The sequence below is a fragment of the Equus asinus genome, chromosome 13, assembly GCF_041296235.1.
Source record: "Equus asinus isolate D_3611 breed Donkey chromosome 13, EquAss-T2T_v2, whole genome shotgun sequence".
NCBI lineage: Eukaryota > Metazoa > Chordata > Mammalia > Perissodactyla > Equidae > Equus > Equus asinus.
The window spans coordinates 50,738,245-50,763,654 of NC_091802.1; the positions used below are offsets into that span (position 1 = coordinate 50,738,245).

At 35.3% G+C, this 25,410-nt stretch overlaps 1 protein-coding gene across 6 annotated transcripts in view; it reads right to left on the reverse strand.

Annotated features, from left to right (window-relative positions):
• ABCA5 (ATP binding cassette subfamily A member 5) overlaps nucleotides 1–25,410 on the reverse strand; it is a 74,071-nt gene that overhangs the window by 6,043 nt on the left and 42,618 nt on the right. For all 6 annotated transcript variants that reach the window (XM_044745177.2, XM_044745180.2, XM_070483505.1 and 3 more), the window contains 15 exons: nucleotides 24,238–24,365; nucleotides 23,684–23,821; nucleotides 20,829–20,942; nucleotides 17,369–17,539; nucleotides 16,265–16,378; nucleotides 15,728–15,862; nucleotides 14,161–14,235; nucleotides 13,550–13,641; nucleotides 9,791–9,917; nucleotides 9,360–9,477; nucleotides 9,172–9,263; nucleotides 7,956–8,131; nucleotides 7,497–7,572; nucleotides 7,272–7,366; nucleotides 6,336–6,455 (listed from right to left, as the gene is read on the reverse strand). In XM_044745177.2, the coding sequence (XP_044601112.2) occupies nucleotides 6,336–6,455; nucleotides 7,272–7,366; nucleotides 7,497–7,572; nucleotides 7,956–8,131; nucleotides 9,172–9,263; nucleotides 9,360–9,477; nucleotides 9,791–9,917; nucleotides 13,550–13,641; nucleotides 14,161–14,235; nucleotides 15,728–15,862; nucleotides 16,265–16,378; nucleotides 17,369–17,539; nucleotides 20,829–20,942; nucleotides 23,684–23,821; nucleotides 24,238–24,365 (1,771 nt within the window). The remainder of the gene's footprint in view (nucleotides 1–6,335; nucleotides 6,456–7,271; nucleotides 7,367–7,496; nucleotides 7,573–7,955; nucleotides 8,132–9,171; nucleotides 9,264–9,359; nucleotides 9,478–9,790; nucleotides 9,918–13,549; nucleotides 13,642–14,160; nucleotides 14,236–15,727; nucleotides 15,863–16,264; nucleotides 16,379–17,368; nucleotides 17,540–20,828; nucleotides 20,943–23,683; nucleotides 23,822–24,237; nucleotides 24,366–25,410) is intronic.

Below are 25,410 nucleotides of genomic sequence, written 5' to 3' on the forward strand. Positions count from 1 at the left end.
ATTTATTTATTCAGTCATTTATTTGCATAAGTATGAACTTACGTATATTTATTTTATACTTTGGGCTGTAATCTAATATAATGCCTAGCAATTTTTAAAAACAAACACTGAGGAGTGACGTCAGCATCATGGTGGAGTGAGGTCTCTCAGAAATCGTTCCCCTCCAATATAAAACAAAAAAAATTCATAATCCAACAGAGGACATCCAATCACAGCACAAAAAACATCGGAGAGACCCATGCAGCCATATGATGGAGGGCAGAGAGAGTGGAGCCCCCCTCGGAGGAGGTGGAATGGGGTAGAGAAATCTTCACTCCCTCCCCTTAGAGACTGCGATCCGGGACCGTGGGAGGCCTCCGAGAGGGAAGGAACAGGGGAGGGGACGTTTGTTCAAGGGAACATCGAGGACTCCCAAGGGCCCTTGCAGCCTAGAGGGAAGCCCTTTACCAGGGTGAAAGCTTTCATGGGTGGTGACCTTATCAAGCCAACACCCCAGGAGAGCAGTCAGCAAGAGCAGAAGGAGAAAACTTTGAAAGCACGCAGGAGAAAGCACCCCTCACCCCCACCCATTCAGCATGGCTCCAGACCCTGGGATTTCGGCTGAAGGCACAGGGCTCAGAATACGTGGCTCTTGACCCCTACTCAGGGGCGATAGGTGGTAACTGCAACCAAATGATGCCAGGATGCAAAAGAACAGAGCCACACTCCCTCTAGCAATATCAAACATTATATTAGATCTCCAGACCAGAGAGAAAATGACAAGTACCCAGAAATCAGTCCTGAGAATGCAGAAATATGTAATCTAAATGACAAAGAACTCAAAATAGCTATCATCAAAAAACTCAACAAGGTAAAAGAGAATGTAGAGAAACAATTCAGTGAGTTCAGGAGCTACTTCACAAAAGAGATTGAAACTATAAGTAAGAATCAATCTGAAATATTAGAGATGAAAAACACAATGGAAGAAATAAAACAAAATATGGATTATCTGGACGCTTCGGCAGACAACATAGAAGAGCATATGGGCATAATCGCAGATAGACATGTTGAAATGCTCCAGATAGAGGAAGAGAGAGAACTAAGACTGAAAAGAAATGAAGAAAGCCTTCGAGAAATATGTGACTCAATTAGGAAATGCAACATAAGAATTACAGGTATTCAAAAGGAGACGAGAAGGAGAATGGAATAAAAAGCTTGTAAAAAAAAGACATAATAGCAGAGAACTTCCCAAACCTTGGGAAGGAAATCCATGTGGAAGAAGCTGCCAGATCTCCTAAATATGTCAATGTAAAAAGACCTACCGCAAGGCATATAGTAGTGAAACTGGCAAAACTGAATGACAAAGAAAGAATACTTAAGGCAGGAAGGCAGTCAAAAATAACCTACAAAGCAACTTCCATCAGACTTTCAGGGGATTTCTCTGCAGAAACCTTACAGGCTAGGAGAGACTGGAATGACATGCAAATCATTGAAGGACAAAAACTTTCAGGCAAGAATACCGTATCCAGCGAAAATATCCTTCAGATATGATGGAGAAATAAAAACTTTCCCAGACAAACATAAGCTAAGAGAGTTCATAGCCACGAGACCCACCCCCTCACAAGATACCCTCAAGAAGGCCCTCATACCTGAAAAAAAAAGGGAGAAAGGGGTTACAAAGCACAGAGTAAGGAGTTAAACAGGTAGACAGAATCAGAGCAAGATAGCAAATACTCAAATATAGCATTAAAGACAAAGGGAAGAAAAACACCAAAAACAAAGATAATCTTGTCATTTTAACCACAAACTCATAACACAAGATGAAATAAGATGTGAGAAAAACAACTTAGGAGAGGAAGAGGAAAGGGACTGAATTGGTTTAGTCTAAGGAAATTAGAGGCCATCAGAAAAGGGGCTAGCTTATCCACGAGATCTTGAACACAAACCTCAGGGTAACCACTAAACAAAAAAGCAGAACAGAGACACAAATAATAAATAAGGAGAAAACAAAGAAACACAATATAAAAAGCTACATAACTCGATTGGTAGACCAAAATACACAGGACGAGAAACAAAGGAAATGCAGGAGAACAGGAAAACAAGTGGTAAAATGGAAACATTATACCCTCATATATCAATGATCACCTTAAACTTAAATGGATTGAAAGCTCCAATAAAAAGACACAGAGTGGCGAGATGGATTAAAGAACAAGACTCAACAATATGCTGCCTCCAGGAAACACATCTCAGCTCCATTGACAAACAAAGGCTCAGAGTGAAGGGATGGAAGATGATACTAACGGCAAACAAAAGAAAACAGGTGTTACAATACTTATATGAGACAAAGTAGACTTGAAGATAAGACAGGTAAGGAGAGACAAAGAGGGGCAGTATATAATGATCAAAGGGACATTGCATCAAGAAGAAATAACACTTATAAATATCTATGCACCTAACACAGGAGCACCAAAGTACATAAAGCAACTATCAACAAACCTAAAAGAAGACATTACTAATAACAACACAATAATAGTAAGGGACCTCAACACTCCACTCACATCAATGGATAGATCATCCAGACAGAAAATCAACAAGGAAACAGTGGAATTAAATGAAAAGCTAGACCAGATGGACTTAATAGACATATATAGAACACTCTATCCAAAAACAGCAGAATACACATTCTTTTCAAGTGCGCACAGAACATTCTCAAGAATAGACCATGTGTTGGGAAACAAGGCAAGCCTCAATAAATTTAAGAAGATTGAAATAATAACAAGCATCTTTTCTGATCACAATGCTATAAAGCTAGAAATTAATTACAAGAAAAAAGCTGAGAAAAGGACAAAGATGTGAGACTAAACTACATGCTATTGAACAACCAATGGATCACTGAAAAAATTAAAGGAGAAATAAAAAAAATCTGGAAACGAAAATGGAAACATACCATACCAATTCATATGGGATGTAGCAAAAGCCATATTAAGAGGAAAATTCATTGCAATACAGGCTCACCTTAACAAACAAGAAAAAAAACAAATAAGCAATATCAAACTACACCTAATTGAATTAGAAATAGAAGAACAAACAAATCCCAAAGTCAGCAGAAGGAGAGAAATAATAAAAATCAGAGCAGAAATAAATGCTATTGAAACAAAAAAAGACAGTAGAAAGTATCAATGAAATAAAGAGCTGGTTCTTTGAGAAGATACACAAAATCGACAAACCCCTAGCCAGACTTACAAAGAAAAAAACAGAGAAAGCTCAGATAAATAAAATTAGAAATGAAAGAGGAGAAATAACAATGGATACCACTGAAATACAACGGATTATAAGAGAACACTATGAAAAACTATATGCCAACAACATGGACAATCTCAAGGAAATGGATAAATTCTTAGACTCTTACAACCTCCCAAAGCTGAATCAAGAAGAAATAGAGAATCTGAATAGACCAATCACACATAAAGAGTTTGAAACAGTAATCAAAAGCATCCCAAAGAATAAAAGCCCAGGACCAGACGGCTTCCCTGGGGAATTCTACCAAGCTTTCAGAGAGGATTTAACACGTATCCTTCTCAAGTTATTCCAAAAAATTAGGGAAGATGCAACACTTCCTAACACATTCTATGAGGCCAACATCACTCTGATACCGAAGCCTGACAAGGACAACAGAAAAACGGAAAACTACAGGCCAATATCACTGATGAATATAGATGAAAAAATCCTCCACAAAATATTGGCAACCCGAATACAGCAATACATCAAAAAAGATCATGCATCATGATCAAGTGGGATTTATTCCAGGGACACAGGCATAGTTCAACATCCACAAATCAATCAATGTGATGCACCACACTAACAAAAATGAGGAACAAAAACCACATGATCATCTAAATAGATGCAGAGAAAGCATTTCACAAGATCCAACAGCCATTTATGATAAAAACACTTAACAAAATGGAGATAGAAGGAAATTACCTCAACACAATAAAGGCCATAGATGACAAACCCACAACCAACATCATACTCAATGGGGAGAAAAAGAACACCATCCCTCTGAGAACAGGAACAAGACAAGGATGCTCACTATCACCACTCTTATTCAACACAGTACTGGAGGTTTTGGCCAGAGCAATTAGGCAAGAGAAAGGAATAAAAGGAATCCAAATAGGGAATGAAGAAGAGAAACTCTCACTGTTTGCAGCTGACATGATCTTATATATAGAAAACCCTAAAGAATCCATCAGAAAACTATTAGAAATAATTAACAACTACAGTAAAGTTGCAGGGTACAAAATCAACTTGCAAAATCAGTTGCATTTCTGTACTCTAATAACGAACTTACAGAAAGAGAACTTAAGAAGACAATTCCACTTACAATCACAAAAAAAAGACTAAAGTACCTAGGAATAAATTTAACTAAGGAGGCGAAGGACTTATACAATGAAAACTATAAGACATTATTGAAAGACATAGATAATAACATAGAGATGGAAAAAGATTCCATACACATGGATTGGAAGAATAAACACAGTTAAAATGTCCATACTACCCAAAACATTCTACAGATTCAATGCAATACCAATCAGAATCCCAATGACATTCTTCGTGGAAACAGAGCAAAGAATCCTAAAATTCATATGGGGCAACCAAAGACCTCGAATTGCTAAAGCAATACTGAGAAAAAAGAACAAAGCTGGAGGCATCACAATCCCTGACTTCAAAGTGTACTACAAAGCCATAGTGATCAAAATAGCATGGTACTGGTACAAAAACAGGCACACAGATCAATGAAACAGAACTGAAAGCCCAGAAATAAAACCACACATGTATGGACAGCTAATCTTCAACAAAGGTACCAAGAACATACAATAGAGAAAAGACAGTCTCTTCAATAAATGATGTTGGGAAAACTGGACAGCCACATGCAAAAGAATGAAAGCAGACCATTATCTCACGCCATACACAAAACCTCAAAACCGATCAAAGACTTGAAGATAAGACCTGAAACCATAAAACTCCTGGAAGATAATACAGGTAGTACACTCTCTGACACTGAACTTAAAAGGATCTTTTCGAATACTGTGTCTTCTCAGACAAGGGAAACAAAAGAAAAAATAAAGAAGTGAGAATTCGTCAGACTAAAGAGCTTCTGCAAGGCAAAAGAAACTAGGATCAAAACTAAAAGACAACTCACCAATTGGGAGAAAATTTTTGCAAATCATGTATCCGATAAGGGGTTAATCTCCATAATATATAAGGAACTCACACAACTGAACAACAAAAAAACAAACAGCCTGATCAAATAATGGGCAGAGGATAAAAACAGACATTTTTCCAAAGAAGATATACAGATGGCCAATAAACACACGAAAAGATGTTCAACATTACTAACCATCAGGAAAATGCAAATCAAAACTACACTAAGATAACACCTTACACCTGTTAAAATGGCTATAATCACTAAGACTAAAAATAACAAATGTTGGAGAGGGTGTGGAGAGAAGGGAACCCTCATGCACTGTTGGTGGGAATGCAAACTGGTGCAGCCACTATGGAAAACAGTATGGAGATTCCCCAAAAAACTAAAAATAGAACTACCTTATGACCCACCTATCCCACTACTGGGTCTCTACCCAAACAACTTGAAATCAACAATCCAAAATAACATATGTATCCCTATGTTCCCTGCAGCATTATTCACAATAGTCAAGATGTGGAAACTATCTGAGTGCCCATCAACTGATGATTGGATAAAGAAGATGTGGTATATATACACAATGGAATACTACTCAGCCAGAAAAAAAGACGAATTCATCCCATTTGCAATAACATGGAAAGACCTGGAGGGAATTATGCTTAGTGAAGTAAGCCAGACTGAGAATGACAAACATCAAATGATTTCACTCATATGTGGAAATATAAACGAGCACATGGACAAAGAAAACAGTTCAGGGGTTACCAGGAAAATGGGGGTGGGGGGGTAGGCACAGGGGGTAAAGGGAAGCACCTATGTGGTGACAGACAAGAAATAACGTACAACTGAAATTTCACAGTGATGCAAACTATTATGAACTCAAATAAAAAAAACCAAATAAACAAATAACAAATATCATGCCTGAAAATAACAAGTTGTGGAATAATTAAGCCAATTCCAAATGCAGCTAGCCACTTTTTTGAAAAAATTAACATATTTCCAAGTAATCCCATAGAAGGGTAAGTGATTCAAAAATTCAACCATGGAAACATTATTTTTAACATTCAAATTAATGTATTATAAGTTTTGAAATGATGACACTCTTAATCCACCTCCCCACATGCATCCCCAAAAGGCACGCTGTTCAGACATCTACCTTAACTGCCCAGATACCATGATAGCCACTCGGTCACAGACAGCCTCCGCCTCCTCCATATAATGAGTGGTCAGAATAGCAGACCGTTTTTTGTTTTTAAATGCAGTTCGAATTGCTCGCCTACAAAACATAAATAGAATAAAGAAAGAAGAAAGCATCTGAATGCTAATGAAAATACCTGGGTTTTTAAAAATCCAATTATTTGGTTGATTAGGTTAATTAAAATTTATCAAATATCAATTGCTATAGTTATGTTCTGTCCAACTATGATTTTTCTAATTTATTTTCCCTTATTTTTGAAAGCTCGTCAAACAGTCAGAAATTCCGTGATTTCAAACGTTTCTATGTGTCAAAAAACAAATTATAAAAATTGATGCCATTTTATGTTGCAACAAAAACAGCCAGAGAATCAGAGGGAAATCTTAACATGCATCTAAACCCAATCTTACATTTTATAGACATGGAAATCTAGGCTCAAAGAGTCGGTCAACTAATTAGCACTGTGCATTTCTAGAAAGAGTTCCAACATAAATTCAAGTCAGTATTATTATGAGAAAGAGTTATATATATATAATATACAATATATATATAATTATATGTAACATATAATTTATACGTTAAATAACTAGGAAAAAACTTTTTTAAAACTATTCAGACAGAAGTACTCTTTATTTTAATAATTACCCATATACCCATTTTTGTTTTGGAATATACAAAATATTATTACTACTTCATGAAAAATATAATAAAGTTTAAAGGATTCTCTAGAAATCAAAATATTTAGTTTTTAATTACTATTTAATCATTTGTGTTGGATTTTAAATCAGTATGTAAATACAGCTACTACAAAACCATTAGTTTTAATAAAATATTCTTTTATTCTGAAGTATGATATAGTATAATGTGTCTCAAAAGTGTCTTTAACGTCATACTCACCACATGTGCTGTTTGGCTTTAGGATCCATACCTGTAGATGGTTCATCTAACAAAGTAACCTGAGGATTCCCCAGCATACTTAGAGCAAAACACAACTAGACGGAAAGAAAACAAGAGGACAGAGAACTAATAAGGCTTCACTATAAGGAATTCTATCAATGGTTTAGTATCAGGCACTAAACTTTGAATAAAACATACACATATTTGTTGTTTTAATAAAAGTACCTTTCGCTTAATTCCTGCAGGTAGTTTCTTTATAGTTTTCTGAAGATGTTCCTTTAAATCAAGTGCATTTGTTATTCTGCAAAACAGATAATACAAAACCAGTGTATTAGCACTTATTGTTTGTGATCACTGACATTCTTCTTTTCTAGAACACTCAGTTGAAGCTAACTATAATTAGACCTCCAATTTACATCATTTTAAACAAATTAATACCTTGATAAAAAGATTCACTTTAAATTAAAATAAGTGTCATGACATTTATAAGCATATCCATTCTGTAATTAGAAATAGAGAAATTGCCTTTTTATTTTCATAGCTATTGTAATATAGTAAAGAATATACAAAAAAGTAACGACCATTTTCTATGAAAATTATGACACACAGAAATGCCTGTTACGAAATTTTAAAAACATGAAATGTAAACCTTTCTCCAGATAACAAAATGGTTCTAAATTTTACCGATATATGACTTCTTTCATGTCATCTGCACTCATTCCTTTCACAGCTCCATAAATTTCAAAATGTTCCTGCAATGTAATATCTGGCCACAGCGGGTTTATTTGAGGACAGTATCCCATATACTTAATGGAATCATCATCTTCAGCTGGGTCTGAAGAATAATCTCTTAGAAATACCTACAGAAGTACAAACCCATTTTAAACAACTATGTAACTATTTTTGCTTAATTTACATTGTGAAGGAAATGGCAAGTGGATGAATTCAAACTCTTTCCTAGAGCCAGAGTAATATCAGGTGAGATTTTTACTCCTTTTGATGAAGAAAGGACATAGGTAGCTAAATCAGAGCTCAGTGACATGGCCAGAGAGGGCTATTAGGAATGCAGGGTTGACTGGGAAGGCCAGCTCCAATTTAAAGTAGGAAGATCGGGGGGCCGCACTGGAGGTGATACTGAGCCAGGAAGGTAAGTAAATTTAGTCACTTTGACTTCTATGGTGTAAGGAATAGCCAACAGGCAAAAACCCAATGAAAAGAGAGTCCCTGCATTTTCCAGGAGAGCATCGAGCCAGTGAGGTTGGTGTGATGTAAGCAAGGAGGGGAGGAGCAGGAGACAGGACCAGAATAGTTTTGTGAAGTTTCCACAGAGTAGTGAGTGATATGCTTATAATCAGAGACTAACTGATGGCAGGGTCAAGACTAGCTCCCACGTCTCCTGAAGTTAATAGTATTACCTTAAGTTGGTGGACCAATCACACATAATTATAATAATTATAAAAGCAGAAATACAGTCTTGGATCACTTAATGACAGGGATATGTTCTGAGAAATGTGTCATTATGTGATTTTGTCATAGTATGAACATCATAGAGTGTACTTACACAAACCTAGATGGTACAGCCTCCTACACACCTAGACTATATGGTACTCATCCTTTGAGACCACTGTAGTATATACATGGTCCATCATTGACCAAAAAGTCATTATGTGGCACATGACTGTACTGTATATGCATGTGTCTGCATGTGTATATGAAAATTTCACTATGTACATTATTTTCACAGATAACCAAAAAGATAATAATTTGATCAAGCTATACTAAAAAATTAATACTAAAAACAAGTAAAATTTAAGCATCAAAATCCTAATTTATCACTAAGAAATTTATTTTAATTAAAACCGTAAATCGTAGTCAACATATCCCACATTATATATCATACCTGGCCTGAAGTTGGTTCAATATCACCAACCAGAATATTAATAATTGTGCTTTTTCCTGCACCATTTGGACCCAATAGTCCCAAGATCTCTCCTACAGGAAGTGAAAGAAAAATCATCATACATAAATCAAACTAAAAATGGAAATTACTCTTCTAGAAAAGTTATTTAAGAAAAAATAAATACCAGCCTTTTTTCACACAGAAAGAGACATATTTAGTTGCGACTTTCTTTACTTTTCTTGTAAGAAGAAAATCTTTCCTGTCATCGTATTCTTTATGCAAGTTGTTGACCATAATGGCTGGTTTCTAATAAGGGAAATAGGATTTAAAAAGAGAGTTATAAATCAGATACCAATCATGAAATAACAGGCTGCACACAACTCATGTCTATATCCCAAGAACTATAATTGCTAATAAAGGGTATTGTAGAAATAAATATCCATTTATGACTAAAATAATGGCTTATTCAAAAGAAAGTGGACAAAACTATTTTTTCAAAGAAAGATTTTTTGTTCAGATTGATTCATATGGAAAGAAAAATATTTTTCAGATTAATTTCTACACATGGGGAACTGATTATTGCACAATTAATATGACTTAGCAATAAAGACTAAATTACCTCCTCACAACACTGGCAACTCATCAGCTCTTTGACCTTTAGTCTTTCAGCTTTGACATCTTCATCTTCATCCTCATTGTTTGGTGGTTCTGGAAACTTCCTACTTTTGGACTTTGTTGAAAGGGTCCTAAACAAATAAACATAGCAGATTTTCAAATTCAAATAGTAAGAAATCCAAGCATTACATAGAGAAAAGAATAAAAGAATATACCAATACGAGATCTGTGGTTCTCTCTGAAAGGTGGAATTATAGAGCTATTTTTCATTCATTGATACTATTTGAATGATACTATCTAAATTCTTTTATTCAACAATAATATTTATGATCAGTATGTGTTAGGCACTATTTCATACAAAGATAAAAAGATAAAAACACATGTACCCCTCCCTCAAATAATTTGCAGTCTGAGTATAAATGAGATTGCCCAGGCAGAGAAGATGTAGAGGGCTAAATTCAGAACCCACAGAAACACCATAAAGGTAGGCAGAGGAAAAAGCGCTTCTGAAGGAAATTATGAAGCAATAGTAAGAGGTAAAGAGGCAAACAGGAGTTGACATTACAGAAAACAAATGAACAAGAGAAAAGTACAAGAAGGGAGAAGTCAGTCATATTAAAAGCTTCAGACTAGTTAAATAAATTGAGCCTACCTGAAAAATAAGTCATTAGTTAGCTTACTGAAAATAGTATCAATAGAAAGGTAAGGGCAGAAACCAGATTGCAGGGAATTAAGGAGTAAATGGGAGGTGAGGAACTGAAGATGGAAGTCTTTTGGCTATGAAAGAAAAGAGAGATATGGGATAACAGCCAAAGAGGGATTCTGGTTTAAATGAGATTTATGAGTTCTGACATCTATTACTTTGTTTTATATGGGAGAAAGATGACCCCTCCTGAAAGAAAAACACCCTACTAAGATCCAAAAGAGAAAGACAGACAGAGAAAAGAAAACTGACTGAGCAACATCCTTAAGTAGACAGAATAAATGAAGACTTGGATAACAGGAGAAGTATCTCTTCCTCTGGGACTGGGAAAAGGCAAAAATGATGAAAGATGTGGATAAGTGCAAAAATTTATGATTTATAATTAAATGCTTCTGTTTTCTTAGAGGGCAAGATCATCTACTGAGAAGCAGGAAATGAGGTGAGGTTAGGTGAATTTGAGGAATACAAAAAAAGCTGGGGATAACGAGTAAAAAGAAAGAGACAGGAAGGTGCTGACTAGGGAAATGTGACAGGGTTACTAGACCATGTTAAAATAAAGTTGAGTTTATATGGGTAAATATGCAGAAATGTCAAACTGCACTTTTATTTTTCTCCAGCATATAATTAGATCCACCAAAAATTATGATTTTTAGTGGACAGGTCAAAGATATATGGAAGTTGAGGGTGAAAGTGATGAATTATGTGAGCAAGGCTGGACAGAGAAAAAAGTAAAAACAAGGATTAGCTCATACATTTGTGAGAACAGAAAAATCTCAAGGGTATGAAACCATAGGGGAAAAGACCAACAGGGCTAATAAAATAAGAAATCTGGAAAACTGAAAAGTTACTGGTAGCATTGGAAACTGAAGTTTCAGATTTTACAGATCAAGTGAAGAGCAGTGATGGCATGGCTCTGATGCAGAGATGGGTGAAATGGAAAAGACCAGTCACTGGTGTGGAGAAAATCAGAAACTGTGGGGATAGCGTTTTAGAAAGGTCATCTAGGTAGATGCTAAAGTCTCCCCTAAGATGACAGGAATAAGGGAAAAGAAGAAGGAGAACCAGATGTTAAGTCTTCCATGGATGTGGGAAGTATCCAGTGGTTAATAAATACGCTCATAGCAGCATTATTCATAATAGCCAAAAAGTGGAAACAACTCAAATGTCCATCAACTGATGAATAGATAAATAAAGTGTAGTATATCCATACAATGGAATACTACTCAGCAAAAAAAAAAAGTAATTAAGTACTGCTACATGCTACAACATGGATGAACCTTTAAAACATTATGGTAAATAAAAGAAGTCAGACAAAAAAACACTACATATTGAAATTCTTTACAAAAATTGAACAAAGAATCCTAAAATTCATATGGGGCAACAAAAGACCCCGAATTGCTAAAGCAACCCTGAGAAAGAAGAAGAAAGCCAGAGGCATCACAATCCCTGACTTCAAAGCATACTACAAAGCTACAGAAATCAAAACAGCATGGTACTGGTACAAAAACAGGTGCACAGATCAATGGAATAGAATTGAAAGCCCAGAAATAAAATCACACATCTGTGGACAGCTAATCTTCGACAAAGGAGTTGAGGGCCTACAATGGAGAAAAGAAAGTCTCTTCAACAAATGGTGCTGGAAAAACTGGACAGCCACATGTAAAAGAATGAAAATCGACCATTCTTTTTCACCACACACCAAAATAAACTCAAAATGGATCAAAGACCTAAAGATTAGGCCTGAAACAATAAGTCTTCTAGAAGAGAACATAGGCAGTACACTCTTTGACATCAGTTTCAAAAGAATCTTGTCAGACACCATAACTACTCAGATGAGGGAAACAACAGAAAGAATAAACAAATGGGACTTCAACAGACTAAAGAGCTTCTTCAAGGCAAGGGAAAACAGGATTGAAACAAAAAAACAACCCACTAATTGGGAAAAAATATTTACAAGTTATTTATCCGACAAAGGGTTAATCTCCATAATATATAAAGAACTCACACAGCTCAACAACAAAAAGTCAAACAACCTGATCAAAAAATGGGCAGGGGACATGAACAGACATTTCTCCAAAGAAGATATACAGATGGCCAATAGACACATGAAAAGATGCTCATCATCACTAATCATCAGGGAAATGCAAATCAAAACTACACTAAGATATCACCTTACACCTGTTAGAATTGCAAAAATAACCAAAACAAAAAGTGACAAATGTTGGAGAGGTTGTGGAGAAAAAGGAACCCTCATACACTGTTGGTGGGAATGCAAACTGGTGCAGCCACTATGGAAAACAGTATGGAGATTTCTCAAAAAGTTAAAAATAGAAATACCTTATGACCCAGCCATCCCACTACTGGGTATCTATCCTAAGAACTTGAAATCAGCAATTCCAAAAGTCCCATGCACCCCTATGTTCATTGCAGCATTATTTACAATAGCCATGTCGTAGAAGCAAACTAAATGCCCATCAACTGATAACTGGATAAAGAAGATATGGTATATACATACAATGGAATACTACTCAGCCATAAAAAAAGACAAAATCGTCCCATTCACAACAACATGGATAGACCTTGAGGGTATTACGTTAAGTGAAATAAGCCAGACAGAGAAAGACGAACTCTGTATGACTCCACTCACAGGTGGAAGTTAAAAACAGAGACAAAGAGAACTGATCGGTGGTTACCAGGGGAAAGGTGGGGTGGGGGGAGGGCACAAAGGGTGAAGTGGTGCACCTACTACATGACTAACAATAATGTACAACTGAAACTTCAGAAGGTTGTAAACTATCATAATCTTAATAAAAAGTGAAAAAAAACCCCACTACATATTGTATAATTCCATTTACATAAATGTTCAAAATTGGCAAATCTATAGAGACAGAAAGTAGATTAGTGGTTATATAGGACTCGGGGGATGGGGAAGTGACCACTAATGGGCATAAGGTTTCTTTTGGAGGTGAAGGAAAAGATCGAAAATTAGATTATGTTGATGGCTGCATAACTCTGTAAACATACTAAAAAACATTAAAACTTAGAAAAAAATTAACTGACCTGAAAAAGGGATCCTTTCTTATTGATCTGCCTCCATATTTTTTCTCATAGTACTGTAAGAGGAAAATCCACAGTACACACTGCAGGTAAGGCTAAAAGAAGAACACATAACAGCTCATGACCAAATGTTTTCTTCGGCTTACACCAACAGAACGAAGACCAGATTTATCAGGTTCCTTACCATCACCAAAAAAATTAATCACAACTTTTTTGCATGCCATACGAGTTAAGAATAAATTTTAATACAAACCAAAGCAGATTTTTAGTAAAATAATCTTTCATATAGTTGTCTACCTCTATAAAGTTCACTGGTTGTCAGCTTCATAAAATACAATCAAAAGAAAAACAGCTCTGCTTTTGCTTCTGAGGAAGCCAGAATTATAATTAAATAGAATAACATGAAAAAGCCAAGTATATTAAAATGGGCATAGTCAGTAAATGAAAGGTATTACCAGTGCAATCCACATTAGCTAGCATTAACTAACATACTTGACTTTTTACACACTTTTGTTTTCACGCAACAGGATAAAAACTAAAAAGAAAGTTAAAATCATAAAACCAAACTATTCTTAAGGTAACAGGCTAACACAAACATTTTTGTCATTTCTTACCGATATAACAGCCACCAAAAGCCTATCCCATGGATTATAGGTGTCCTCATTTTTTCTAGTATTCTTCCAAGAAATCTAAGACAAAAATTTTTGAAAATTTATATGCTGCCATGACATTGTGATATAATATTTGGTCTTTGACCTGGGTTCCTGGCACACAGCTTCTAATACCCTTGGAACTTCCTGAGTGACAGAGGTGATGGGAGCATCTTTGGTTATTTAAAACAAGCCCCTTTCAACCAAAGCTGAGTTTATGCAAATAAAGTTACTCTTGGAGGATGTGGGCTGGTCGCTGAGGAACCAACAAAGTGATGAGAGGGGTGGAACCTTCAGTGCCATCCACTGACCACTGAGAAGGGGAGAGGGGTTTGGAGATTAACTTATCATGCCTAAGTAATAGAACCACCATAAAAACCCTAAACACAGGGTTGGGACAGCTTTCAGATTGGTAAATGCATCCACGTGTTGGGAGGGTGGCACCTCTGAACTCCATGGGACATAAGCTCCTGCACTTGGGACCCTTTTGGACCTTGCTCTACGTACCTCCTACTCTGATTGCTCATTTGCGTATCTGTTATAATAAACCCCGGTAACAGTAAATTTCCTGAGTTCCATAAGCCATTATAGCAAATTACTGAACCTGAGAGAGGGTCATAGGAACTCTGGATTTGTATCCAAGTCAGACAGGAGTGTGGGTAACTGGGGGACCCACTACTTGTAATTGGTGTCTGAAATGGGAGGCAGTCTTGTGGGACTGAGCCCTTAACCTGTGGGGTCTGCGCTAATTCCAGATGGCTAGCATGATGATTACTTTATGTGAGGGAAAAACCCATATATTTCATGTCAAAAGTGCTGTGATTAGCAGTTTTCTTTTAGCTGCAATGCATAGAAATATTTGGATTAAAATGAAAAAAAAATGCCTTTTGTTCAGCAAACATATTCTCTATACATAAATTAGCTATTAATATTAATAGCGATGATTTGTACTTAGATTAAAATCTTCCCCATCCCAAAATATTTCTATCTGGGAAGATACAAATTCAACGTAATAAACTAAAGCAAAAAAAGGAGGGGAGGTTAGTGAGTAGACTTAATCAGCAATTATCCTAAGTCAGTAATTCATCACTTAATTATTTTCCTGATCACATGGAAATGTTTTTCAATTATCCAGGTATAATAAAACTAATCTGTATTTTATTTTTTCTTGGAAAAAAACCTCTTACACTTTATTTTCTCTCATCCCTTTACAGTACAATACATTATTTAATTGTTGAAAAGCTCCCACCAAACAAAATAACTGAAGTCAGATCATACTTGCAATTTATGTACATCATTTTGGACATCGGAGAACATGTAATGGACAGGGTCCCTCTCTTTTGGGACTTTAAGGTTTAAAGACATGCTTGAAAAGATTCCACAGTAATTTTAAACTGTTGCATTAATAATATTTAAATCAAGTTATAGCAGCTAACATGATTTTTTTTTCTCTTTTCAGTACAGGAACTCATATCCCAAAGATTAGGCAATATTTATGCCTTTTAAATATTAAAACACCTAACAGACCTACCTTTATGAAACAAATCAGACAACCTAGAAGTGGATAGATTGGAATGACTATGCAAAAGGTATAATGAAGAACAGCTGTAACTGTGTATCCCATAAAGAAAGTAATTTCGGTGATTGCAACACAAGCCAACGCTGTCTAGAGAAAAACATGAGAAAACAAGTGAAAAAGTGTTCAGAAATTTCATACAAACTTGCTTGTAAGTTTGTGCCTCAGTAATAACTACGTTTTCAATCCTCTAGTAAAACATGGAACCAGAGATGATATTTAGCAAGGAAGTGTCAGTATGCTGGTACCAGTTGTTTGTAGCTGGCATCCTTGCCATGCAGTTCTTAAATGCTTTCACTATCATCCCTTCATGGAATGAATGATGCAGAAGACATATATACACACAAAAAGCTGCTGCCAGCTATCTATTATCTAAGTTCTGTACTTAGAAAAAACACAGTAACATTTTTGAGTATAACCCTGAGAGAGTTTATGACTTTCAAATAAGCTGCTATGAAAAGTTGGAGTAAAATAACATAAAATGTAACTTACCACGGAATAGATAAATGACCAAAATTCTTTGGTATTTAAAATTTTTTTAAAAGTGAAAGAAGTAATATAGGTAAACAGAATAACTGATGGAACATAACCAATAAGGCAAAAAACCTGTAAAAACGGAAAGGTATATTTTATGTAAAAAGATGAATAGTGAGCAATACATATGATATAAAATGCTAGTCGTATTAAAATATTAAGGGATAATTATTCTTCAAATTTTATTGCTCAAAAAATCACTCCAAAAACTGAAATTGTGATTGCCTAAGAAGTTACCACTCACATTTCTTCTAAATCAATAAAACTCACACTTTTAACTAATTATTAACACAATCCTCAATAAGTCGTTTAAAATGAACACTAATTGTAGTTCTTTTTTATGCCAAGTAAAATGGTATCTCTTATCATTTTTTTATAAAAACAAGTGTAATAGCTGGTTACAACTTTATCCTTCTCAATCAACTATTAATTATCATTTTAATATACATTTAATGCACTGTCTAAATTTTTAAGAAAAACATTTATTAATTTATAAGGCAGAAATGAATATGTAAAGTCACTATGATCTCTGGCAAAACTGCTAAGTTTATTTTCAGCAACCCCAACCTCATCTAGGTTTGTTTTCCCTTTTTCCTAACATACACCATTCGGATGAAAGGGTCTACTATCAGTCATTTACATGTGAACATGAATGAAAATTATACTCTCCCTTAGGTATCTTAAACCATATTGTAAATTATGGAATAAAAAAGTTTCTTCTTTGTGAAATTATTTTCAGGCACAGAAACAAGGAAGATATTTTAAGGAAGGATTGTCTGTTTAAGCATTCCTAATTATACACAAGTAGACAGTCTATATGAAAGACCATCCTAGTTTCAAAGAATTATTTTATAATGGTAGTAAGTTATTGTTTTAAAAATCACTTATAGTAATATAAATTGCATTAATCACAGATATCATATACAATAACTGAACAGACACTGGTTCTATTTTCTGTAAAATAATCATATCCAAATTACTCAACCGACCGTCACATTATAAAGACTTAGTTTTTTAAAATAACATTTACAAATAGCATGAGTACAACTGATGTTAACTTACCACAGAAAGGAACTTTACAGGATAAAAATATAATCCATAATGAAATGCAAATAAACTTCCTAGCATCAAAATAAGAACAAGAAAAAATAAGGGGATATCAACAATAGCTTGTCCAATCCAATATGCAGATGGTAAAAGACCTGAAAGTTTAAGCTGAGTATAAGCTTTGATCTAAAAGAAAAAGGGAAAAAAATTGATTATAATTTTAAACATTTTACAAACAAACAGAAAACTCTAGCAGATTATTGCAAAACTCTTAATTTTACATCAACAAAACAATAAAGGTCACATTCCAGACCTACAGGTAATAAAAGCCCCCCCCTACAGCTAAATATAAATTCCATTTAGCCTTTAATTTGGCTATTTCTGAGATGCAACAATTTTAACAAAATTATTTTAACAAAATTATTCAGAATCAGAAAAGCAGCTAAGAAAGACAAAACTAAAATAAAGCAAAAAGTGTCATGGGGGTAATAGCTATGCAAACAATAAGCAGCCAAAACATTTCTGCTTTTGAAAATCTGTGGAAAGAGATGGGAAAATATGTTTTAAACAAGAAAAGGACTCTTTTAGAACTTAACCTTTCATGAAAACACTAATAAACTGCCAAGTAACCTCTGGATTTGAAGCCTGTCCTGGTATCAGTTCCCCTACATTAAACCTAGCATACATGGGGTTAAAACCCAAGCACTCTTTCCCTACTCACTCCCTGGCTCCTGGCTCCAGAATCCACTATCTGCCATGAAGACAAATGGCCAAGGTCACCAACCTGCAAGTTTCCTTATCATCTCCTCCTTCCTGCAAACAGCCTCCTGAAGGGGTGGGAAAGCTCCGACCAGCAAGGCCACTGACTCCCCCACCATCTACAAGCAGCCACATTCCTCACAAACCTTGAAAACCCCTCACCTCCCCTCTTTCAGGGAGACGAGATGAAAGGAGACAAATTTGAGGGCTTACTCTCGTCTCCTAGCTGATATCATCAGAAATAAAAACCCTTTCCTTGCCATAAGCCCAGCGTTCCAGTTTTTATTTGGCCCTTCTTGTGTGATGGGTAAGAATCTACGTTTGTAGGCGGTAACAGATTTACATAGGGCTTTCGGGTTAAACATGAAACTCCGTACTGATAGTGCATTTAAAAGCCTTCTAGAGACTCCTGTGTAGTACATAAATGTAACAGCGTTTTCCTGTGTACTAACCGTAAATTTAACAGTTTTCCTAACTCTCTCATTGTCTCATTATTTAATTTGAAATTTTAAAAGTATTTTATAAATCCAAATATATAACAATTTTATTCAGTTGATTTTTGTCATCTATAAAAACATCGACACTGAGTAATTAAAGGTATTATATGAAACAGCTAACCATAGAGTGAGGTAAGGGAAGCATGGAATATAAAAATAATAATAATAAGAGAAATGATTAAAAGAAAAAAAAGACAACGTTTACACCAACAGCCCTGCCCAAGCTAGTGCTGTTTGTTGAAATAAATATGAGCATTGAAAAAACAAAAGACAACTTTCATGCTTAACGAATTACAAGAAAAAAATACAAATTTCAATATAAGTTTAAAAACATAAACCAAGTCAAATACAATTATTTTGGATAATCCATGCTTTTGTCATTCACCTATTGCTGGTGGGAATGTAAAACAGTGTATCCACTCTGGAAAACAGTCTGACAATTTCTTATAAAACTAAACATGCAATCACCATATGATGCAGCAATTGTATTCTTGGGCACTTATCCCAGAAAAACGAAAACTTATGTTCACACAAAAATCTGTACACAAATGTTCAGAGCAGCTTAATTCATAATAGTCAAAAACTGGAAATAATCCAGACCCACACCATAGAATACTACCCAGCAATAAAAAAGGAATGGACTATTGATACACACAAATTGGATGAATCTCCAGGGAATTATACTGAGTAAAAAAAGCCAATCCCAAAAGTAAATATGCTGTGACTCCATTTATAAATTCTTGAAATATCAAAATTACAGAAATGAGAAACAGATTAGTGGTTGCCAGAGGTCAGGGAGCGGGTCGGGTGGGGATCTGGGCTTGAAAAGGGCAATAGGAAGGATCTTTGTAGTAATGGAACTATTCTGTATCTTCACTGTATCAATGTCACTATCTTGGTTGTGATACCGTAGAGTAGCTTTGCAAGATGTTATTATTGGGGTAAAGTGGTTAAAGGATCTTGTATAATTTCTTGCAATCTAATAGGAGTCTACAATTATCTCTAAAAAAAAATTTGAACTGAAAAACAAAGTTGAGACAAAAAAAGAGAAAAACACAACTGTCAACTAAGTTTTATATTTGAGTTGTGGGAGTTAAGAATTATTTTTATTGTTTTTATACTTTCCTATATTTTCCTATATTGTTTTTATATCTTTCCTATATTTATATATATTTATAACAGAAAAATTGAACATATTTTAAAAATAACTTCTGAAATTAATGTATTACTTTTACACTAAAGAAAATTACTAGGGGCTGGCCCCAAGGCCGAGTGGTTAAGTTCGCATGCTCCACTTCAGCGGCCCAGGGTTTTGCTGGTTTGGATCTTGGGCACAGACATGGCACCACTCATTAGGCCATGCTGAGGCGGCGTCCCACATGCCACAACGAGAACGACCCACAACTAAAATATACAACTATTACTGGGGGGATTTGGGGAGAAAAAAAAGAAAATTACTAAAAGATATAATTTTCTGCTATGAGGTTTAACCTTATTATCCATCACATTGTGTAAATTAATTTAGACAAATTTGCTTCCATTAAGCTAATAAGAGACATACCGAGAATGAAAATTTTGATTAGAGGAGGAAGAGAGAATCTCAGCAGAGTGGAAGAGTGGAAGGCTTTGAATAGCCAAAAGACTGTACAAGATCACCGTCAGCCCACGGATATCAAAACAGAAAGGGGCAGAAAAGATGAAAGAACACCAAAGAAACCTCTGGACACATAGCAATTTTTCCCAGGCCCTGATGATCACAATCATTTTTTACTTTTTTTTTTTTCTCATTTAGCAAAAATTAAGTGCCTTATACATTCAATAAATTCTACTAAGGGTTAAAGAGGAGAGGCAGCTTAGTGTACCAATTAAGAACATAAGGATCATAGTCAGTTCCTAGATCCACTACTTAAACAAGTTGAGTCAACCTGGGCTCATTAGATGAACACTCCCACCCTTCCATTTCGTGACCTATAAATAAAGTGGGTAATATAAAATTTACTTCACGATGTTGAAAAATTAAAAAATATAACTTTTAAAGTACATGGCACAGACTCAAGTAATGATAGTTATTACTATTACTAATAAATGCATTTATACTCCATTTACTTACTCCTGAAATAATTATACAGAAGTCTTACACTCAGGCAAACAGGTTTTTTTTTTCTATGACATTTCTTATTGGCAAACTATACCTGTAATTTTTTTAAGTGAGTCATTACCTTATGATTCTCTGCATTTTCCATGGCAAAGTAAGGTGGCATTGCAGTAACAATGATTCCAAGTAAAGCTGCTTGAAAATACAGCTCAATTTTAAAAACTATGTCTGTAATTTCCTGAAAGACAACCAAAGAATAAGAAACAGAACTGAAAATCACTTTATATCCTCTTAGTACTTTCTAAAAAAGACTATCAAAACTACTGAAGAAACCAATTAGGATATCTATTCTAGGCATAGTCTATAGAAAAGAACAGGTGTCAGAGGTAACAGGCAGTGAGCTACAGGACCAACTTTGCCACTTATTAAATAGCTATATGATCCAGAGCAGATGACCGTACTTCCATTTTCATATCTACAGCACAGAAAAATATGGCATATAAATTAAGATTCACCATTTAATTAAAAATAATAATGTGCATGAAAAGCAGTTAACATGTCCACCAGTGGTCTTATGCAATGAATATGACCATCTCAGAATAATCTTTGATGCCTTCATTGGTTGCCTGGACTATGAACCAGCTGGGATCTTAGGGACCTCCTTTTCTCCACTGGGAAAAGCTGCACCCAAGCTCAGCTTCCTATGGAACTAGAAGCTGCTTCTCTCCAGCATGGGAGACTATAATTCCCACAGACCCCAACAGTCCTAACTGCAAGAACCAGGTACAGACAGACAAACTAGTAAACAGCTGGCGTCCCAAGTGCAAACTATCCATTATCAGGAGCACTTCATTATCCCCTACTCTCAACAAGGCCTTTTTCCTACCCTTGTTCTGTAAGAAGATATGCCCATGGGACAGGGAAGGACTCTGCACTAGAAAAGAACCCACACCATGTCTAGCAGACACCCTGGCCGTGGCACACTCCTCCACAGCATAATGTGGAAACAGGGCATCTTGCTGAGCCTCCCCTGCTGAGTTTTTAGCAATAAAGCCAATTCCTTAATTCATGCCATATGACACTGTAGAATTTGTCCCAAACCCTGGTACACTATAATGGAAGACCCAGATAGAACCAACAAACATGTAAGCTAAGTAGTACAAGAAGTGGAGATTAATGAGACTACAGTTGGAGTCAATCACACAGACTCTGATGAAGGAAGAAAAAAAACCGTGGAACATTAGTAAGACTATATCTATGAATAGTGAGTTTTAAAACGTCTCATTTCTTTCCCCTGGTTTTTAAAAATGGTATGATTATATGTCAGTGTTTGATGGAAAGTTGCTAGATCTTTTGTAATAGTTATGGATACATACAAATGCAGTAACATCATAAAAACATGTACAGGAATTATAATTTTGAATTGTGGTTGTTACTTCATGGAGTAGAAAGGAACAAGATGGGGAGGATATACTGGAAGCTTCAACTGTATCTTTAAAGTTTTATTAAATAAAACATATGATAAGATATTAACATTTGAAACATTTAGGAAGTAGATACATGGCTGTTTATTTTCTGTAGGCTTGAATTAGTTCACAATAAAATCACAAGGGATGATTTACAACTTTGGTGATTTCAACATCACCTATGCACTGGTGATTCCCAAATATTTATTTCCTGTCCAGAAACCTCTCTGAATTCACCCATCCAAATGCCTAACATGTCCATCAAGCAAATGTCACAAGGATAGGCAACAACTCCAAATTGAATCAGTATCTCCATTCCACCAAAACAAAACAAAAATCTCTCTTCTGCCTATGTTCTCAAAATTGGTGAATGGTACTACTATGCACATTACCCAGAAGTGTAAGCAATATGACACCTCTCTTCTCCTCATCTCATCTCACAAATGCAACAGTGATGAAGTATGTCACATATTTTTAACTCTATCAGGATTGTTACTGACACTGCATTAATTCAGACACTCATCATCTCCTCTCATCTAAATATGTAGTAAAAGAACCTCTGATCTGATTTATTTAACCTCCTTTCCTCTCCTCCACCTCAATTCCCCCCACAGCAATCTCTCTCCACCCTGGTGCCAGTGACCTTTTTAAAATGTAAATTTGATGTTACTTTATCCCCATGTCTAAGTATAATTATAACAAGAAGAGTACTAAATTAATCTTTGATGTGATTTACACTTAAACATGGCAAAAGATTACAGTAAACTAAAGAAGTTTGGGGTGTATGTTACATAGCCATAGAGACAGAAAGTAGATTAGTGGTTGGCTAGGGGTAGGGGAACTTAGCAAGTGATTAACTAATAGGTACAAGAGTTTCCTGGTGGAGCGATGAAATATAAAAACGATTGTGGTGATGGTTGCAGAACTCTATGAACATAATAAAAAGCGCTGAATTACATACTTTAAATGGGTGAATTAGTGTATGAAGTACATCTCAATAAAGCTGTTAAACAGTACAGCAAGAGAAAATAGAAAATGCTATAACACAAAGGTACTTGTCCATTGATTTTTCAATATATGAAAAACAAAACATAAGGATTAAGAGAAAAATGTTGAGTATTCTTCTGGAGACTTAATTTTCATATTTATAATCCAACAGTCCTATCTGGAGGAAAAATGATTCTCTGGGTGACTTCTCAAGGTTCTTTCGATACCCCAAGTATCCAGATTTTAGATGAACAATATTCATTTTTAACTTAATTTTTCTTCTATTAGTAATATAAAAAATACTTACATGCTCTACAAAAATATCAGTACCAAGACAGAAGCTCTTTGACCCTGAAGTAAACTAATACGGGGACTCCTGAACCCAGATGTAAACCATCCCCAACTCAAGTTTTAAGAAGACTAGGAGACATCACAAGATGAACACCTACGGATTTCATTTGTTATTATCACTTGGCTTTTTATAGTCACTACATATACACACACACATTTTTTTAAGTTTGCTTACTTGAAAGAACGGGGTATTCCAGACCTGGATGCTTTCAGTCACATTTGAATGATAAAGATAGTAGTTACTAATGATATTCATCAATACGGGTAAAGAATAAACCATAGTACTGTTGAAAACAGCAGTAAAAACATAGTCCTACGATGTAAAAAAAATAGAGACTTATTATATACTATATATAAGTAGATACATTGTTGCTATGTACCAACCTTTTCTCACCAACTAAGCTAATTCTCACTAACTGTACTAAAAATTGGTTCAACAAATCACAGAAATAATATTCAATAAAGACAGATGGATAAAGACAACCTAGTTTGAAATCTACAGATATTTTAAACAAAAATATGACACAAAAATAAAATTAAATTCTTTGTAGATTTATATATTGGTCACCCATAAGGGCATAAAATATATTATAAACACAGCTAGCTATTTCCAAAAGTAAATTCTAAATTTCCAACTGAGATCAAATCAGCAAATCATTAATTTTAGAGGAAGTATCTTAATCTTTTATAACTTTCATATGGATATTCATTCACATACATTACTCTTACCTTTTCTGAATACATCACATTTAAAGCTGCACTATGGGGAGCAGCAGATACATAGTCACTGTCATTAAACATCGTTATCATTATGTCCTGGTTTGTGAAAAAGCTAATAAGATCACTGATATCAGAGTCTGGAATTAGAAAATAAGCAAATAATAAAGAATCAGTTTAAATGAGAAACAGACACAGGCTTTTAATAACATTGGAAAGAGTTCTTTTTAAAAAAATATTTTATCTTGATTAGATAAGGTGTGATTAAGAACACTGGCCCTGGAGCCAGTCAGCCTGGATTCAAATCCAAGTCAATAAAGACACAGGCCTTAGAGCAGAACATGTAGCACACAGTAATTATGCAAATTTTAGCTGCTGCTGCTGCTACTACTATTACTCATATTGAAAGTTTATCTGATACTCACACGAAATTTGGTTAAATAGTGAGAATAAAAATCTACCTGCAATTTTATGTAACAAGATAACCTACTGGGCTCAGAAAGGGAGAAGCCAGGGTGTGGAGTTAGGTAACATCACTCCTTAGGGGATTTCTGTGTGCTTTGAAAAGACAAATTTTAGAAATGTCAATTGTCTTAAAATATTAAAACACATACAGGCCTCTATCTACATTCTTTACGTTGCCTGGAGCCAAGGGAAAGATTCTGAATCCTGTCTAAGGTTCAAATCAATACCAACATGTTGATGAACAGAAATAGTTCCCCCTGCACCATCACAAAAGCCAGGATGCAAGGAAGGACAAATGAGACTTTTAGAGAAATCAAAATCAAACAAAGGAAAACACTATGAGTAACTGAGTAGCATGGCAGGACGGATCAGACTCAGCACCAAACTCGAGCGTCAGAGAGAAGGGTGCTTCTGGTGGCACTACATTTACTCCTAAGCTAGTGCCTTAACTCACCTCTCACCTCCAGCTTGCCAGAGTAGCTCTGTACTCTTGAGAAGACAGCTATGTTATTAATTGAATGAACTGTATCACCTAGGATACAAAAAGCTCCGCAAGGGGGGTAAGATACCACCCAATATATACACACAGAGGCCAGTGGTTCCTAAAGTGGCTTCATTTAGGACAAATAACAAGGCCTAGGAAAATATGGGATACAGGTAAGCAATTCTAGAAACACTAAAAAACAATAGAAGGGATAAAACTTTGAAAATATTAGGATT